The 21,185-nt window shown below is 38.6% G+C and overlaps 1 protein-coding gene across 5 annotated transcripts in view; it reads right to left on the bottom strand.

Moving 5' to 3' along the window:
• LOC130156627 (BEN domain-containing protein 5) overlaps window positions 1-21,185 on the bottom strand; it is a 965,146-nt gene that overhangs the window by 700,260 nt on the left and 243,701 nt on the right. For all 5 annotated transcript variants that reach the window (XM_056355197.1, XM_056355198.1, XM_056355193.1 and 2 more), the window contains exon 4: window positions 18,707-18,801. In XM_056355197.1, coding sequence (XP_056211172.1) covers window positions 18,707-18,801 — 95 coding nt within the window. The remainder of the gene's footprint in view (window positions 1-18,706; window positions 18,802-21,185) is intronic.

Here is a 21,185-nt window from a genome sequence, read left to right as displayed (position 1 = left end):
ATGAAATGGCAGAAGACTTCAGACATAACCCGCATGACCATTTGCGGTTTTCACTTGAGTTTGACTAAAATATTCTTTTGACTAAACAGTAAGCTAGTAATCATGGCTAATCATCTCCTACACTTACAGACAAAAAGTACACATCTTTATCACTGATCTAGCAGAGTACTTAAGGTCACATTCTACACATTGCCTGAGTAAATAATCTTCCTGAAGTCCTTAACCACATCTTTCAAGGTGTATGTTTTGCTGCACATAAGTTCCAGACTAGGATGAAAACCTCCTATAGTCATATCAGTGTAAACTTAAATAGCTGGAGAGAAATTACATGTGGACATAGATTAAAGCTGTGGGAGTCTATCTCATTGTCCTCATAGGATTCCTCCTTACATCCCACTCTTCAGTGCTTCACCAAATCCTCTAAGCAGAAGACATCTATGACTTCCCTTGTACGACTATTCAGGCTAATGTATCTTATTGCCAAGAATTTTTACTTCAAATACTTACAGTAAGAAAGAAACCCAGCATGGGAATTCTGGGGTTGTCTTATTAAATCAGTTTTTAAATAAATTATTCCAAATTCACAGGCATGACTGAGGAATTCCTTAGTATCTCTGACACCAGGGACCTCATCTATAGACACTGCAAGTTGTTCTTTGCATTTTCCACTTAGATGAAGGACATAGCTGTTGTTCTTTTATCAAGAACTAGGAAAAAGACAATATTTCTCTTGATTTCAGACAGAATACAGTGATCCATCACAAGAGAAAGCTATGGATCTTATAGAATGAATATGCAGTTTCAGAGAGGCAGGTGTTCTGGTTTGCACCATGCTTCTGTTAAGACTGATGATTTGTTAGGGTATTTTCTCCTACCATTACGAATCTTTTTACCTTCTGCTCTTTCTCCCCTCTTAGATTTTATTGGTTTTCATCACAGTTGCTGACAGAAGTTGTCCATTTCATTATGGAGGACGGTAAGATCCCTCACTCTTCTGAGTGTCTCCTATCAGCTTGAGCTTCGCTACCTACGGACCGCAGGCTTTGAGAACTGTCACTTTGACAATTGCAAAATACGATCTCAGTTTATTATCCCAGGCCAAGATGATAACATGGCAACTTTTAAGACTAATATCAGTGCTGTTAGGCCTGTAAGATTAATCTTAGAATTTCCCTGTATTTTCTGAAGGCACAAGGGAAGGAAAACAATAGTATCTTCAGTAGCTGGTACAGCCAAAGAGAAGCTGCAAGTGTACTAACATTCCTCTGCAGGTATGCAACTTGAGAAGAGATTACAGTCTTCTAGCTGTACAGTGAAGGAAGAAAGTGAATTTAGGTTTTCTTGCATGCTATCAGGATTTTCCAGAAGCAGCACACCATGCAGAAGCATTTTCTAAAATGAAATGCTTTCCCATTCTTTAAGTGTTTGACTTTACCTAGAATCCCATCTCTGCCTGTCTTTAGACTGGCCTCAGCCAGCTGCTCTTCACATAGGTGCCAATCTCATCTAGACAGGGGATATTTCGGATACAGTTACTTGGATTAGAAGCAAGTGTGATATACAGTTGATGACTATCTGTGCATCGCTGGCATTTAGGAGGAGAAACCTAAATCCAGCAAGGCACTTGAATTTCTGCTTAACTTTACTTCAGTAAACTACACACATTTTCAAGATTAAGCAAGTGCTTCACTGGATTGGGACCACAATATCCTATAATATAATGAAATAGAGGTAAGTAGCCTATTTTACAGTGATGTAAATCTAACATAACTCCAGCTAAATCCAAAGGTTTCTCCAGATTTACACTGACATGAAAACAAGTACTGACCTATTGTATTCACAATCCCCAGAGCTACTGTACTCAGGTTTTTATATTGCAGGTTCATTCTTTGCTTTCTCAATAGAAATACCTATATAATTATTCCACGTAAGAGTTATTGGCTCAGATAATCAACATGGGATTCAGAAGGCCTAAGAATTATGCAAAGACTGTTTTAATCAGCTTAATATTAAAAAAAAACAATTTTGTTTTTAAAAACTGCATCTACCACAAGTGAAAAAGTTTTTTGTATACAAGCAAATTAGCAATATTTTTTCTCTGCAACTGAAGGTCTGTGGACATTGGAAATTGAAAACAGTCATTCTACATGGATAGAAAAGCTTCATAATAAAAATACAGTTTTGAAGCAAACGTGTGAATTTAGTTTTGTGTGTGTGTGAATTAAATGACAGAAAGAAGGAAAAAAGTAATTTTTAAAATAAACCAGAAACATTAGTTCCAGTACAAAAATGAACCACATCCACCACCACTACCAGCTGTAGTTTTACTGCAGTTAGTGGAGCCACATCAATATACATGGACCAAGTATAACACTGCCTAAATACATTCATATTCTAAACAATATTGCCTTAAAGTTGTTTCTTTTTCATTTTTCATATTATTATGTGTAGCATACATTGCTGCTGTCTCTGGGTAAAGCTGGATGGGTTATGGGAAACCTGTGCTATTGTATTAAGGGCTTACTGTCTCCAGTAACCCTACTAACAGTAAGTGTTTGGAGGAACACATCTTTAATAAGCATTATAAAGAATTGCCAGCTACATTTTTGTTCCAGGACACAGAGAAAAGTCGATTTGGGACCAATTCCAATCCAGGCTTGGGGTTTTTTTGGTGGTTTAGGGGGTTTTTAATTCCCCCACCCCCCGTAGTTCACAGATACAGATGGAACAGTCCTCACTCAAAAATGAATGGCAACCTCTTTATAAATTATTTTCCAGGTCATTTCACTGAGTGTTTTGCAGATATTTAATTTCATTCCTTGACAACTGACCCAAACCTTTGAGCTGGGTTACTTGGGAGATAGGCATTGTCTTTGGTGTCCTTGGGTAAAAAAACAAAAAACAAAAACCAAAAAACCTTATTTTTCTAGCCTGTAATTCTTCCCTATATATGAGTGAAGGCTCCCTCCCAGTTCTCACCCTTTTTCTTTACAATGGCATTTTGGCCTTATTACTTATTAGGATCAGAAGCAAAACATCCATATCCTTATAAATTAGAAAATGTTTAATAAGAATGAGCTTGAGCAAATTTTTATTATAATGAAAGGATTAAGGTGCATGATAGCATTAATATTTAGGAAAAATTAAACAAAATTGCTTTTCATCTGCTGCAAACTATGTTAAATATTTAATATGCCACATTATAGGGGCATCATTTCAACAAAGGGTATGTCAACCTTTGTGTTATGAACCTTCATTTCAGTGGTTCAAACTTAGTTGGACAACTTCTGAAAGCTAAATCTGTCATTATGTGCAGGTTTTCTGTGCAGTTAGAACTGAGACAAGCTTCCAAACGCGTGCAGAAGGTCTATAGCAGAAAATTGTGCAAACAGTGAATCTAAAGAGGCTGTCTCTTGTGGGCTTTACTGACCCAGCACATGGTTTATTTAGAAGGGACTGCCGAGATTAATTGTTCTGGAGCTTACATGAAGCCTTTCTGTGGCTTTGTTTGGAGCATCTGGGTATATTTTTAGGCAGCTTTAAAACTCAAGTCATGCAAGTATTCTGAGGTGATAGAAGGATGATATTTTCCAGTAATCCACAGCAGCAGATAACTTCTATGCAAGTATTGTGAGAGACAAATTGTAGATCTCAGATTAGAATAAGTGAATACAAGTATGTCTTTCTAACCAAAAAGGTGCGGTAAATTCTGCTAGGAGTAGTAATACACTTCTCAAACAAAGCAATCAATTTTCTGCACTCTGAAGGCCTGAAAACTTTCAAGCTTTCTCTAGGAGTTTAAAAAAATAAATCTCTGAAAAAATTCAAATAAGGAAATACCCAAACCCAAGTTATACCCGCTTACCACCAGGCTATGTATTGGATGAAGTTTTAAGCTAATAATGTAACAGCATGATGTAGTAAACTTGGTAGTAGATTTTTATTGCTTTCAGATCACTGAACTGAGAAGCAAAGAGAATGAAAAAATTCTGAGTTTGTTCCAAAGCTGATCCTTACAATGACCTTGAAAAAAAAATCTATTATCCTCTGCCTTTATCTCTCCTCCTGTAAAATGTGATAATAAACACTAGTTAAGCATTATATTTCTATCTTGGCATGGGACTCTGAGCAGAAGACAACAAAACATTATAACCACCTTGGCTGAGCTCACCAAATTCCTTCAATCAGCCTTCTTACACTCTATGCACCACAAAAACCCAAGCATAATTACCCTAAAGTCTTCAAAATCTGCCAAGGTCTCATTACTTACTTTTAAAGCCCTCCTTCTACCTCAGTTGACTTTCATTTTATCCACCCAAGGGAATTGTTTTCATCTGTATACATGTCCTAGGCAGCTATTAGCTATTTGACTGGGGAGCACTGACAGAGATTCAGCCCTATTGTGCAATCCAAGAGTGGTACCATCATTTGAAATAGATGTCTTTTTCCCCCCTTCCTTTATTTCTTATAAAAGTCTTTACTGAATAAAAATAGTTTCCTCCTTCACAATTAAAAGCTTCAGTTAGCTTATTGTTATTGTGCAATTGGATACATGAATTCTGAATACCTCTGAGTTTTCATGTCTTTAATATAATGTACTGGTTTTCAAGGCACTGTTTTCTGAAGTTTGTATCTTACATTCAAAAAAATATAACATGAAACAGGAGGAAGAGAGTAGAAGTCAAATAATGTCAAAGATGCAGCAATTGTTATTAGTTTGCAGGATTTTCTAAGCCTGGCCTACACAACCACATTGAGATATGCCACAAAAATTTACAAGAAATTGTTTCACCATTTTCCAGTTTTATATATTGAATTATATTTTGTTTATATATTGAAAAAATATAAAAAATACTAATTGAATATAATTTCAAAACCACAGTTGTTAAAATAAGACAGAAGACACCCAGTAGAGTTTTGCAGAAAGTGGAGTTTAAAAAAAAAAAAGCACTGCTCAGTAACTTCAGAGGTTTCAGGCTCATTTCACACTAGTACAGTAAAAGAATACTATATTAAATTTAAAAATATACTTTAGGTCAATTTTATTAAAATTTTACTATAATAATTGTATTGTGTTACTAAGTGTCAGTTTTGTGATATTTTAAATTATTTATAATTCCCCCCACCCCAAGCAAAAATGTTTGGGTACCAACGTAAGAAGTGAGTACAGAACTGCATTTTGAAAGTAGAACTCAATATCAAATATCTGTACTTAAAGGTGAATTTTTAAAAAGATATTCCAATAAATAGCTTTTATTGAGGCATTAGTGACCATTAACTTCTCGTGCATGTGGCTCATGCCGTCAGGCAGAACATATTAATGATACTTGTAAATGTTCTCTGTGAATATATACACCACTTGTGCATCTGCTATAAAGTATCTCAGCTTCACTTACCAGAAGGTTTTCTAAACTTTAATCCACATTTTTGGTGGCTTCAAGAGAAATAGCTTTTATTAATTACATGTTAAAGCTATAAACAGCCTTTATTTATGTTAGATTCTGTCAGTGGACATATCTTTATTTCATTACACTGTGCTTTCTAAGAACTAAAACCTTAAAGAAACTCTAATAACAAGCTTGGTTTAACCTAAACATTGTGCACCAACTTTTGAAACAGAGTAAAAACCTTCATTTTCAGCTGTGAATATTAAGATATTGAAATGCTATGTTGTGCTGACAGTATATATTTGGAGGGCAGAAACTTCACAAACCTGAACCCCCCCTTCAAGACAGGCAAACCAAAAGTAAAAGGGTAAGTCTTTCAAAATGCATCTATGGAATTTTCACTGCCATCACTCTCCTTCCCACTTGTACACGCCGCTGAGTGTCTTGATGGTTTGGCAGAGAATGGCTTTCCTTACCTGCAAAATTTCAGGGGAGACCACACAGTGGCAGTACTGTGAACATAAATGCTATGCTCTATTGTGCAGCAAAATAACAGTCTTTTAAGAACTAAAACACAGTTTCCCATGCCTGGTTACGGTTAAGTTCACTGTTACTTTATATAGAAGACATCCTGGTTTCTATTGCTGTAAGAGTGAAGGAAAAACATGCAGTCAACATGTAATTTATTTCCTTCTGTAATTTTAGTATCCAGAGGCCTCAGACACCAGTCACATATTTCACTCCCGGATACTATTTTCTCTCCATTTTAATCCACTCTTTCATTTCCTCTATTCAGATATAGTTTTGAAGCCAAGCCTCTTGGTGTAAACTTGAAATTCTTTGCCAAAATAAAAGGAAAAGAAAAACTGAAGGAGCATTCCCCATACAAACATACACACACCCTAGACATTTATGATTCATCTAGGTTATTGGTTTCTGTACTTTCAAAGTACACAGATACAAGTTGATGAGTATTAGGAATGACAAATCCAGAAAGCTCTGTTCATTTTCACTGCACTGTGAGACTCTTGTCAAAGAATATAGCCGCACAGATTACAGATCCTGACTTCTGATGTACAGATATCTCACATCAGGGAGGGGTTGCTTTACAGTAAGTCTGAAAACTCTCGGTAGATCTCAGAGTTATAGAAATAGAAAAGCACAGCAAATCTGACTCCTACATGCTGCTTTAAGACATCTCCAATATTGACATGTACGCTACCCTTTGCACATGGCTTCTTTACCAGCAGACCTGCAGTTTAGTGTTCCCTTTCAGACTGATGTAGAAACATCCAGACCCATGCTTATTCATAGACATAATAGCAGGAAAGTAGAGTTTCCTGCTCTACTGTGTTAAACAGTTTCGAAATAAAAGCTACTCATGTTTTCTTTTGTATAACTGATGTCCCATACTTTTTCTCACCTTGTTTCTGTATTCTGAGTAAGACTCCTAATTTGCAAGTACACAACGGTGGAAATTTCCTCAAGGTCATAATTCTTAGTACATGATTAAAGGCCAAGACTGCATGTAATTTACTGATTTTAAAGCCTATCTGCTTTTCAGACAGAAATCTAACAGTTAACAACATATGCTCAAGGAGCACTACAGCACAAGGCTTATTTTTACTTAAACAGAAAACTGTATTTATATCCATGATTCCCACCTAAATCAACTCCCCCTTCATTTCACCAGGTGCACAAATAGTGTTTCTCCCCTTTTCCTCCTTTTAAAGGAGGTATCAGTCTTTTGCCTGCAGGGGTTAACACCCACTGAATCCAAGTGCATTTTCTTCTCTGCTTCCCTTGACTTTGCTTTTAGCTACAGAAGCTGCTCCTGAAGGTAAAGCCCTTCTAATTGCACTTGCAGCCACACTTTTCCCCTTGCTGAGTCATTCCTCAAGCTCACATAATGCAAACGAGCCAAACACCTTCCAAGCAGGATTTGCACAACAATCCCTTCCATGAGCACCTCCAGGATAGGGACAGTCCCTCAGAAGAGCCCGTGTAAATCTGTTTAATTAAAAAACTACGTACAAACATACATATGCTGCATGACTCCCCTTCATTGACTGAAAGATATTTAAAAGACAACCATAAGAGCATTAAACTATCCAGTAGAGTAGCAGATGGGGAAAAATTCTTTTTCTTATCAAAGGTAAATTATTATATCACTGCTGGTCTCAAAGCTATCAGGTACTGGTGCTTTTTAACTACAGTGAGAAAAATATTAGGAAAGGATTTTAATCAAATATTAAAAGGCATGGTAAATTATTTTAACCTGGATATTCCTCAACTTCTTTCTATGGTGAATGTATCCTTTTAAGTTGAATCTCTTTTTATCTTGAGCTGCAATGGCCTTTCCTATAAATTTGCTGAAGGGTATCACACATTTGCAATAAACCATTCTGAAGAATTCTTCATGGAATGAATACAGTATTTTTTACAACAGCACCTGGAAAAGGCTGAACAGTGAAGTCTTCAAACAAAAAGCTAAAACAAACACAACTTTCTTCCTCAATCTCAACAGCAATTCCTAATCTTGGAATTTACCGATTTTGCAATTTGCAATCATTTCACTATGAGTCCAGCCAGCTAATACCATTCCCTAATAAATATACAACTAGTACCCAATTAAAAGCTGATTCTTGAGCTGGTGGTAGGAGGCTTTTTTTCATTATTGTACTTCTCGTGACACAGTTCCCTCAGCCACACAGTCTGTGGGCATATGGCACCTGAGCAAACCCCTGTAACCCCCACAGGCCAGCAAAGGGACAGGGCGCACCAGCAAACCCCCAGCCCTCTCAGCACCAGCACCCGCCATTTTGTCTCCAGGCTTGGGAGCACTGAGGGAAGCCTGTGCAAAGCGCAGAATGAGGAAAATGAGGGAATAAGGCAACAAAGTTGAATCAGAAGTTCGCAATGAATAGTTCCCATTACCTTTTCCTCCGCACCACATACTGTTTCTTACAGAAAACTAATGAAAAGTTGTTGTTAACGATTTAAGCCTCAGCACAAAGCAGAGCCTAAGCAGCATGAGGGAGGGCGGGCGGGCAGTGCCTGAGGGAGGTCGGCCAGCCAGGTCCCCCTCAGGCTAGGCACACACAGGGCATCTTGCTTTAAACAAAGTGCTCCAGCCAAAATAAGTATTTTATGGCTTCTTTGTCATAATTTTTAATAATTACCATGTCTGCCTCACTATTAAAAGACAAAATCAGTTAGACAGCTCACATGATATTTAGGGTGTGAGAGTGGTAAAAGAAGAAAAAATATCCAACCCTTACCAGTCAGTACAAAAAGCTCACCTCCTGCCTCAGAGCCTCCCATCTGTTATGGGGAGAGAACAGACACAAGAGTCGGGTTTTAACTACCCGCACACCTGTAGCACATGTAATGCCCTGAGGATGGACACCTGCCCTTCAGCTACAGAGCTCACCTGCAGCCCATCTGCGTAAGGAGGCTGAGTCCCAGTCCCAGACCTGGGGACCCCCTTGTAGGCACTGGAGAGAGACTCTAGCCTGGCTGCACGAAGTCCTGCGCCTCTGGGCAGATAAATGCCAGCCCTGAATTCCACCAACAGATCTGAATAGTAGAGAGAATACACAGAGAGAAACCTCAGTATCTGAGAACAGCAATGAAGGCACTGCATTGCTCAAGCCTGTACTGATGATTCATGGTTTCCAAAGGGATGATGTTCCAGCCAAAAAGCATCGTTTCCCAGGCCCCTCGCCCAGCATAGCCCTTCCCCTCCCAGCAGCACTCCTATTTTCCAGGGGTAGGGAACTGTCAGCAGAGCTGCCAGCTTTCCACTGAGAGCCTGGAGCCTCACCTTTCCATTACCCACAGCACCTGACAGCCGGTTATCCTTGTGCTGCCTGAGCAGTACCAGACAGAAAGATGGGAATTAGTATTTGCTGCCAAAAAATATTGGATACTTTCTAATCACACTAGGAGAGCTCTTGCTAAGTTTTCAATCTCAGAGATGCTTAATACAGTGAAGCAGGAAGACAAAGTTTCACTTTCAAGCTAGAATTCAACAATCCTACTTGAAGCAGTTGAAAAAACAAACCATAGCCACTGCCTCAGCATCTGGAGATGCAGGGAAGGTCTTATCTCTGTTCTATTGTCATTAAATTTTAATTCTTCCAAACCGGTGACATATCGTATAGAAATTAATTCATAACTTAACTCTAGGAATCACACCATAAAAATTAGGATGTTATATTTTGTGTTTATATATAACTGTCAAATCCCACAAGACAAAGTTCAAGATACAGCACCTATTATTTTAATGTTCTGTTCCTGCATTATCGCCTGCCATACTTATTTACTGCTTACTTTCTCTACAATTCTCAATTTCCACAGTACAGCAAAATGTTTTTGTCTTCTATTTTATGTTCTATTAAATGAGAAATTGAACTCATTGCTTTGGCTTTTACCGTGGCACTTCAAATATAAGGCAGGTAGGTGCCTGATAACTGTCTCACTTTTATCAGAAGTTCACAATGAATAGTTCCCATTACCTTTTCCTCTGCACCAAATACTGTTTCTTCACAGAAAATTAATGAAAGCGTTGTTAATGGCTTAAACATTTTAAAATATTAGGGTGGATATTTCAGACCTAACTTTACTTAGAATTGTATTTCTGATACATTGCACATCCTGTGTTTTTATGTCGTATATAAATTTAGACAGTACTGTGTATACTTAAAATCGTATGTTGAAAGATCATTAAAGTTGCAAAGCTAAGTGAAAGGCAGCCAAAATTTAACCTGGCTGTGCTGCGTCCTGGTGCATTCTCAATTATATTATGTCATAGATTATTACATCTTGTTAAATCCAACTTGTCTAGCACTCTTCAGACCATTAAAACATTCTTAAAGTGATGTTGCATTTTGTGATTACAGTTTTTGGCTCTTATTTGTGTAGTCTTGTGTTAACAGTCTGATTTTCAAGTACATTTCTTGGTGACACTCAGCTTTGTCTGTGTAGGGCTCTTACTACTAAGTACTTACGGCTGATAAATGCCATTCTTAACAGAGGTGATTTTCATTCTGTTTCGCTCCATTAGTTCAAAGTACAAAATTGCAATGAAAAGCTGCAATGTCCTCTTGGTAGTTTGACTCTGCTTTGAGCTCAGTGCTGCCTATATTTATCTAACTTACAGACTCATTCTGGGGGGAAAATCCTCAATTTTACATACTTTTTTTTAAACCTGCCAAGGTTAGGGACCCAGTTCTGTGAACACTTTTCATGCAATCAGTTCCACCAAATGCCCATCACCTGAGGAAAGAGAATGACCTGTTTCAGGAGGGGATGTAATGAACAGCTCTGGTCATATTTTGCAGCCATTAAACTCAATACCACAGACTGTAGTGGGAAAAACCTACAATTCAGTTGTTTTAAACTGCCACAAAACCTCCCAGCTGCAAATTTCATTGTGATTTGCACTGGTGATGGGGGAACTATTTTCAGGCAGCTGCACTTTTTTTAAGATTTTGAATTTCTCATCAGCACCCCAGTAATTAAGTATTTATAGAGGAACAAAATGCACCTAGCAGGAGTAGACCCATTTGTTTCCTATGTGCTTCAAACCTTTCATGAATAAAGTAGTACCAAGGGTAACCTTTCATGAATACAACCTCAGGGATCACAGAGTGCCCTCAATCAATGCAGGGAACTCATGTTGACAGAGTATATGGGAAACAGATTGAAGTATTAAAGCACATAGCCTCTGGTGTTTTAGATGTAAATACTATAACCATCAAATATTTAGACTCTTATGTAAGCAGTATGTCATTTTTTAAACAGTTACTGCTTGGAATAAATCTTTAAGGACGGAATTTTCAGAAGTGCTTAGTATTGGCCTAACTTTGCTCTTACTGAAATCAATCATAAAATTTTCACAACTTTGGAAAAGGACTTTGTCTGTTTATATGTTTCCACAGCACTAAGCACAATGAGTCTTGATCCTGACTGGGGCCTTTTGACTCTGCTGTAATCTAAATAAATTGATTTATAGGATATCAGTCAGATAAATGATGAGGAAACACACACATACATATAAAATAGCTAGGGTTTTTAAATGATGGCTTAGCAGTCCTTTGCAGCCTCTTCCTTATTTTCTTTTTGAATCCTAAAATTCATTTGCCTTTTATATTAATTTAATTTCCTTTTGGCTAATTTTACCCAACATAATTCCATACATCTTAAAATTAAAAAGCACCCAGTCGATAAAATTTAACTTTCCTTCTTGTCAGAAATTAATCCCATTTAGTCTGCACAATAAACATATTAAGTTTGGGATCTGATTCATACTTTATGTCACTAGAATATAACCTTTCCTCTATTTCCACAAAGCTGTGTCTGATAATAGTGGTATGTAGCCTACTCTATATTCCCAGGAATAACTACCTTTGCTGGACTGGGAAAGGGGAGAGAGTGCATTTATTTTGTGGGTTTGTAGAGTGGTTAGGTCTGCTTCTTTTCTTATTTCACAAGATTCACACAAACATTAATTTACCCGGGGATTGACTTCAGAGGCAGTTATTTTACTTTCATATACATGCCAACCTCAAAACTGTCTAAAAACATCTTATTTTCTTCCAAAGAACTACAGTAAGACCAAGACAAAACTGTTCCTGCTTATCACTCAACGTGGGATTTTAAAAGGTCAATACTGCAATGTCTTTCTCCCTATTTTCTTCAAATAAAATGCTACAAGTTGTTGAAAAGGAGCTGTGGTTCCACAGACAATTCTCTTGGCATTTTCCTAGCAGCTTCTAACTCATTCCCTCACCCCTGCTCCAGCCACTTATTCCCACCTCCCCCACTGCTTCTCCAGTTGGATCCATGCTGCTCGCTTTGGATCTATGTGATGAACCAGACCAAGACTAAATCTTCTTTCTCTTCCTTGAAAGTTTACTTTTAACCTGGCCCAGCTCCCAGTGGTGATCCTATGCAGAGTTGTACTAGCACAAGGGAGGAAGCAGCTCTGAGGAGCCAGATCTGCACCCGGCAAAGACTGCACCAGCATGCACCTGTGCCATGGGAAATACTTCTGAACCTCCAAAAGCATTCTCACCAGATCCCTCAGGAAAGCTAGAACAAGCACACATTACATTATAAAACTGGCAAAAGAACAAACTTCGGAGAGTAGCCAAAGGTGTAAAATAGGCCAAGGAAGGAATCACGTAATAACAGCTTGTTCATATTCTTTACCTAAATTCAGGTGATATTACCACTAACCCCGGCCCACTACATATTTTGTAGTAAGCAATTTTAGTCTTTCAGATTAGTGAGCTATATATATATTTAGTGCTTTATTCTCAAACTGTTTCACCACAAATGACAGCTCATTTCACAAACAGCTTATCTTATGGCTAAAGATATATAAATACATACTAAAAATGCTGCTGAAAGTCTCTGAATGTATAATGCAGCCTGGTAGACATGGTAGTGATTGTAACACTGCATTGTAGACACAAATGTTAAAGAAACTTGGCAAGAATCAACACATTTTAGCTACTCAAAATTCAGATTTTCTCAGTCTTGTCCCTTTCTGATGAATGGAACATATGGAGTATTGTTCATAAAACTTACATTGCTTTTCTCAATGTCTACCAAAATTCCTCATCGTGACAATATTTACCAAGATACATATAGATTTAAATTATTCAAATTTGAATTAATTACCTAGAAGTTTTTCTGTACTCCACGTTGGGGGGAAGCTTCAGAAGCAATGTGTTGTGAGTATTTAACAGTAGATGTTATAGCAACAGAGGTAGTGGAGCGCTGGCTGGGGAAGGCAACTATCCAGTTAAAAGCCATCAATGCTGAGTGTGATAAAAGTCGGGGAAGAAAGTAACTGCTTTGCCAAGAAGCAGTTTGAAATCTGACATTATAAACAAAACACATGTAAATCTCGATATAAATCCTCTTTCGTATGCTGAAAGCGCCATAATATTGTAGCTAGCATTATTACTTATAAACAAACAATTCCTGAAATACAGCATCACAACTGCAGAACAGCCTTTAACCTTGTGTTCATCCACTCAAAAACCATGTTATTTATTATCCTTTATCCCTTAATTATGGGGACTTCACCTACTGCTCCCTGCTCATTTGAAATGCAGAATAAAATACAATGGATGTCTGAAGACTTAACAGGTGTCAACCAGATATTTGCCAGCTACTGCTACTATTCTACTGGGAGGCGTTGCTGTTCTATAAATACTAATTAGAGTTTTGCACATGATCTTGCTGAAATACCTAAGGTGATGAGTGGCCAGTTGTTACTTTTAAAAGATTAGCACAATTTGAAAAACTAATGTCCCCAATGAGGCAATGCTCACACTGAATAATCAAGAGTTATAGCTGTTCTCTGCCCAAAGGGAATATTTGCTCAGTTCATCATTTGGAAAATCTGCTGCCTCTCGAACAACTCACTCTTCTATTTCACTTTGAGAAACTTGTAAAACTTCATGCAATCAATATAATAGCACGGTGTATGTACTTAAATGGTCTTCCACTGCTATGCCCACACAGTAGGCTTTACTAACACCTTCCAAGGACAGAGCTTTTAGTGTGAAATGATGATTAAGAAACTGCCATAAAATTAGTTTGCACTTAAACGAAGCAGCAAAGAAAAACAAGATTACAGTAGAAATTGCATCAGCATAGCAAAAATTTAAACAGAGAAAGCAAACAGACCCAGATAAAACTAAACAGGCCTCCATGATATTAACTGAATCTATATACTTGTAGTAGTCCTTATTGAGAAAAAAAACCCAAACAATTCTCCAAAATCTTGTTGTAAAACTTCTGAACAACCAGTAAATTTTAAGCAAAAATGATAAGTGACCAGACGCAGGCCATTCCACTGGCTTAAAATAAAATCTTGAGTTTCATCTTGTCCAATTTTCTATGAAAAGCAACTGATGTAATGTAACATGACACAATACTGCATTTCTATGTATGAGCTGTAATTCGTTGCAGTGAAATTTGACTTATGTAACTGGCACAAACACATATTATTTAGTGTCAACATAGCGCATCCCCAAAAACCAGAAAAATAGGTAGAGGGACTTGGACCTTAACCTACTCAGTTCTTTAGGGTTTTTTTGTTTTTTGGGTTTTTTGGCTCTACCCCTCTGGGAATGAATATTCAGTAAATCAATGACTCTGCATGCGGGAAATAGCTATCATTTTAATCAGAATTTCTTTTTCTTTTCTTTTATTTTAAAAAAAGAATCATAGAAGGGCTTCGTTGCACTTTGTTGGACACACTCCAGAACCTCAATGTCTGTCTTGTAGTGAGGGGCCCAAAAGTGAACACAGGATTCAAGGCACGGTCTCACCAGTGCCAAGCACAGCAGCACAATCACTGCCTTGCTCCTGCTGGGCACACTATTTCTGATACAAGCCAGGATGCCACTGGACTTCTTGGCCACCTGGGCACACTGCTGGCTCACATTCAGCAGCTGTCAAACAGCCCCCCCAGGCCCTTTCCCACCAGGCAGCTTCCCAGCCACTCTGCCCAGCCCGTAGCGCTGGTGGGGCTGGTGTGACCCCAGTGCAGGACCCGGCACTGAGACCTGTAGACCCTCACACCACTGGCCTCGGCCCATCGATCCAGCCTGCCCAGATCCCTCTGCAGAGCCTTCTGCCCTCCAGCAGATCCATACTTCCTCCAACTTGGTGTCATCTGCAAACTTGCTGAGGGTGCACTCAACTACCCCCATCCAGATCATTGATAAAGACATTAAACAGCACTGGCCCTGACACTGAGCCCTGGGGAACCACTTGTGACCAGCCGCCAGCTGCTCTTAACTCCATTCACCATCACCTTTGGGCTCGGCCATCCAGCTGCTTTTTTACCCAGCAAAGAATACAGCCATCCAAGCCATAAGCAGCCCATTTCCCCAGGAGAATGCTCTGGGAACCAGTGTCAAAGACTTTACTAAAGTCTAGGCAGACAACTTCCACAGCCTTTCCCTCATCCAGTAAGCAGGTCACCTTGTCACAGAAGATCAGGTTAGTCAAGCAGGACCTGCCTTTCATAAACCTATGCTGACTACATCTGATCACCTGGTTTTCCTGTTCATGCCGTGTGACGGCGCTCAAGATGATTTGCTCCATAACCTTCCCCGGCACCAAGGTCAGACTGACAGGCCTTTTTCTTTACCATGAGATCTGGTTTTTTCGTTATCCTTCAGCATTCTGCTTTCTCTTTTTAAGTAGCTCATTACTGAAAATGTTTGGCCTTACTTCAAAAGAGGAGAATATGTCAACACCAGAACATCTGTGTCCACATAGAGTGCTTTGATGACAGTGATATACTCCATTTACATCAGTAACACTGAGCTGAACCTTGATGCTGACTGCATTTAAAGATCTTACCCCACAGGGCAAGATAATACAGGTCAAAAACGTTGATCTGTGTTTGACACACTCTCTACTTCAAGAGCACTTGGCAGTGATTTGTTCCAGAGTCAAGAATCAAACTCACAAAATGTTTCAAAGCTCGGAGCCATGTTTCAGTATCCACAATGAAAACAAACATTAAAAATCACAGTCTCTGGAGGCCAATCCACTTTTGATATGCAGGATTTTGTGAGAAATATGGTCAAATTCTATCCTGAATACAGTGGGAACTTTCTCATTTAAATCAAAAGGGTATAACTCGGGCTTGAATATCTGTTATTAAGGGGAGTAATGTACCTACATCTCTCAAATGCAAAAAGGAAAACAGACAATTTATCACCCTAGAACTCATACCTGATTGTATAAAAAAAGGTAGTGGAATAGTTATGTGTGACACAGCATTGCTTCTGTCTGTGTGGCCAGAGGAAGTTGGGACAATTTCAGTATGGATCACACAATTCCACAGGCAGGCACAATAATGACAAGTTTCTCAAATATTTAGTACATAAGAGTTCAGAGATGAAGGACAGTACTCTGTTACAGAATATTTGGAGACCATGGCTTCTGGTGATCTTCCTTCTGACTTGATTTTATAATCTTCTGTTTCTTCCACTTTCTGTAATATATCATTTTCTAATTTAATTACATTATATCCACTAACCAGCTATGCAGACTTAATACAAGGTGGAGGGTTCCAGCAGTTTCCTTGCACTATTCTGAATCCCAAGTACCCTTGTGTAAACCTCAGCACTTTTGCAGTGTCGAATGATTCAGTATTGCTTACTAGACTAATATAAACAAAGCGTCAAACAGAATCCAATCAATGCAGCTGGATATTGCCCTATTCATGTTCAAGGACCACAACTACCTGTGTGCTGCATTAGCAACTGCAAGTACTAGTAAATCCTATTTCAGCAAACAGAGAAAGAGAAAATTTTGTTTACAGGTTTCACTAGAATGCCATGGAAACAGATACAGAGGTAACTGTAAAAGGCATAATCCAAATGGAAGACAGCTGTAATAGAAAACCTATAACTCAAAATAATGTATGTATTTTCCCACTTGGAAAACACATGCATAACTCCTATTAACATCAAGACAGAAAATTATACTGAGTAGACCCCAATATCACTAAGGTCCCTGATAACGGTATGAATTAATGTACACCTTCAAAGCACAGCAAGATGTTTTCATACACAGACTATTAGAAAAAAATAAAATTACCTTAATAGAATAATGATCTTTTTAAGGAAAAAAATTACAGCTAGAATTTCTGAAACAGGATTAAAGTATGGTAGTAGCCCTGTACAAGGAAGCTGCTCAGCACCTGCTGCCTACACTGTGCCTAGCTCCAGGCAATGTTATACATTCCTCACTTTCATGGGAGCAAAATACATCCCCTAAAAATATAAAACACAAAAATAAATAGATCTCCAGGGAAATGGAGAAAAATCTGTTTTAGAAATAGTGAAGGAGCCTGTATGTTCTAGAAAAAGCCCATTTTGCATTGTTTTGTAAGATTTACACTTTAATTTGAAACCAAAGTAAGGCATAAAATTTGTATGAAAGCAATATCTGATTTATATGTGAACTTAACACACAATATACTTAGCTGCAAATACCAGACCCCAGTGAGAGAAGGAAAAGATTTTGAAAGATTATTAAAGTATGCTTGATAAATGTGGCCCTGAAATACCCCAAAAGATTTTTCTGAAGATAAATAGTAAACACAATTAACATGACTTCTGCTACAAAAACACTAAACACAATGGATTTTTTTAAATTAATTTCCAATGTTATTACATGCTCTTATTGAGCTGGAATTGACTCCATCCACTAACTGTACTGTGAGACAGCTCTTCTGTCCATATGACCTTACCTTCTAGATAAAAAACCAAATAGCCATTCTGTTGGTCATACGAAGAGGAAGCCATACAGTAACAATAATCTTATGACCATCAAAAGTTAACATCTGTGGGTGGAAATTTTGTGAAAGTTGAAGTATTTAAGAAAGATATATTTATAAGGCTCAGATAACGTGCAGCTTGATCAAATGTATTATTAATTAACCAGTAAAAACTAGCAGCTGTAAAGGCTTACAAGAATACATTACTTTACACTTATGGCCTAACCTCACTATCCATATTCAAACAAGTCTCCTAGCTAAAGGTAAATCATACAGTTCTTGGGAGTCTTGCATGCATTAGGACTCATTAGATTTACATACTATTATTCACAGTAGATGTTTCATTACATTTGCTTTGAGAGAATGTACCATCTATATGGGTATTCACGTATTTCATATGTGAATGCCTATCTGTGTTGTATATATTGTGAAGCTTACAGCAAGGTTGTTTGGCCTTCTTCTGTCTTAGATAAAGCAGACCAGACGGCTCATTCACATGAGGTCAACTTGTATGGCAGAGCTGACATTCTTCCACTAAACACCAACCAACCCAAAACAGGAAGAACAAATCCAAACAGCCTTTCGGAACCAGTCCATCTCCCATATTGTTTGCAGGCTTTGTTTGGGAGAGTGCTAGCTGGCACAGGCCAAAACTTGAGCCAGGGACTGTCCTAACAGCTGGATGGTGGGGATGTCACTGAAAAATAATCTGGCCCAAGCCGTGACTATTCAGTTTGCTTGAATGGACATCAGTCATGCTACTGAAACAAGGCAGTCCAACACGCTGTCACAGCAAGGCTGGAAGGGGCCTCCAGAGTTCATACTGTCCATCTGGCCCAAAGAGAACCTGTCCTCACAACACTGCTTTTGCATCAAAGTTCTCTCCTACTCTTACAAAAAGATGCACCTGAGCCATAAGGTCTTTGCTACAAGAAAGTGCCAAGTAAAACACTTCTATCTCACTAAGCAAGTATTTGAAAGGGTAACTTACCATTTTGGTCTGCTTGTGGATTTCACCATTGGAGCCATGCCATCTCTATAGAGGCTTTTTGTTTTACTGAAGTTGACGACATTGAAAATTACTCTCTGGGGAAAAAAAAAACAACAAAAAAGAAAACAAAATAAAGAAAAAAGGTCAGGTAAAAGTTATGAAAGAGCTTATATGTGTATTGCATATACCACATGCATAAAAATATACATGGAAAATATATGGAATGGATGTGTATCTTCTGAATTATTGTTATTCTCCTAGATCTCATAGAATGTATACCCTGTCTGTTCCTAGTATTTTAATAGTCCATGTTGTTTTACATTGCACTGCTATACATGAAATGTATGTTTTGAATTTAGTATGCTGAGGTTTTAGGAGGTATCCTAGTCATAGAAAGAAATAGGTTACTCAGATCTGAAAACAGAAAAGCAAGCCTAGTTTGTTGCAGTTAGTGTTAGAGAGGTTGGTGAAAAGCTGGGAAACAGGGCAGCAGTCTTCATGAAAACCTTCCAGCTCCTTCATATAATCACAGAATAGAATCATAGAATTGTGTCCAGCCTTTCCAGATCCCCTTGCAGAGCCTTCCTATCCTCAAGCAGATCAGTGCTTCCACCCAGCTTGTTGTCATCTCCAAACTGACTGAGGGTGTACTCAATCCCCCCATCCAAATCATTGATAAAGATATTGAACAGGACTGGCCGCAACACTGAGCCTTGGGGAACCACTTGTGACAAGCCACCAACTGGATTTCACTCCATTCATCACCACCATTTAGGCTCGACCATCCAGCTGGGATTTTACCCAGTGAAGAGTACACCCATCCAAGCCATGAGTAGCCAGTTCCTCCTGGAGAACGCTTCTCTTAAAGCTTCTTGGTCGCTTCTTTCAACCTGCTTAGGCCTCACACAGCAGCAGGAAAAAATAAAATATTTCTGATTTTCTTTCCCCAAAGAAAGGAATATTTCTCTTCCCTTAGCAAAAGGAAGAATTTTCCTCTGCAAAAACTGTACAGGATACCTACACGGTAGAAATTACACATAGCCATAATTATTTTGAATGCAATAAAGGAGTCCAACTGATCTTAGTTTACACTAATAACTTTGGTAAAACTGCAGCTGAAATTTAACATTTCAAAGGAAGAGCAAAATCTATGTCTTTACTGGTAACGGACTGATACTGAAAGTAAATCCATGCTGGGGGAAGAAAAGAGAAAACAGGGACAAAACCTTCTTCCTCACCATCTGTCTGCTGTAAGTCATCTTATGCAAAATCACTTACTCTGTTAAGAAACTCTAGGTTGGACCTACCTCATCTCATGCAGTGCATTTACTTTTCAGGTGTTAAGTCCAGTATACCAGTTTCTCATACTCTTTTGATGCCCAACATTAACGTACAAAGAAAAAACAAAATAGGAAGACTAAATTAATTTTTATATGATGCTCCAGTATATACTAATACATTCTATTATACCTCTGTCTTTAAGTTTCTTTTCCACAGATATCGGTGAAGACAGACCACTAAAAGTATTCGCCCCCAGGTATTCACATATTTGTTTTTAGAACAAACTATTGTAATGTTTACACTCTTAAATAATGGTTCATGAGAATTAAATGGCCACTGTTTGAAATCAAACAATTTTGACGCAAGCAATAACATCAATTAAGCTTTCATATGTAAAATTTTGCAAAAACAAATCTGGACCTTCCAGGCATTCTGCTCAGACAACAGTGAATTATAGTATTAAAGTGAAAGCAATCAGAGTGGGACACTGACAACAGGAGCCAGGCAGATTTCATTGAATCACAGAATCATTGAGGTTGGAAAAGACCTTTAAGATCATCAGGTCCAACCACTAACCTGGCACTGCCAAGTCCACCACTAAACTATGTCCCTGAGCGCCACATCTACATGTTTTTGAAATGCTTCCAGGGATGGTGATCCCACCGGTTCCCTGGGCAGCCTGTTCCAATGCTTGACAACCCTTTTGGTGAAGAAATTCTTCCTAATATCCAACCCAAACCTCCTCTGGCACAACTTGAGGCCCTAAAGTGAACACAGGAATCAAGGCACGGTCTCACCAGTGCCAAGCACAGCAGCACAATCACTGCCTTGCTCCTGCTGGGCACACTATTTCTGATACAAGCCAGGATGCCACTGGACTTCTTGGCCACCTGGGCACACTGCTGGCTCACATTCAGCAGCTGTCAAACAGCCCCCCCAGGCCCTTTCCCACCAGGCAGCTTCCCAGCCACTCTGCCCAGCCCGTAGCGCTGGTGGGGCTGGTGTGACCCCAGTGCAGGACCCGGCACTGAGACCTGTAGACCCTCACACCACTGGCCTCGGCCCATCGATCCAGCCTGCCCAGATCCCTCTGAATTTACATATTTATGTGGAGCAAGTAGGAATCCAGGTAAACTATATAGCCCTAATTAAGCATGTCTGTACTCAAGAAAAATTAAGAAAGTTGTTTTGAGGTGAG

Source organism: Falco biarmicus, chromosome 11 (assembly GCF_023638135.1).
Source record: "Falco biarmicus isolate bFalBia1 chromosome 11, bFalBia1.pri, whole genome shotgun sequence".
Taxonomy (NCBI): domain Eukaryota; kingdom Metazoa; phylum Chordata; class Aves; order Falconiformes; family Falconidae; genus Falco; species Falco biarmicus.
This window is presented reverse-complemented; position numbering and strand designations above follow the sequence as displayed.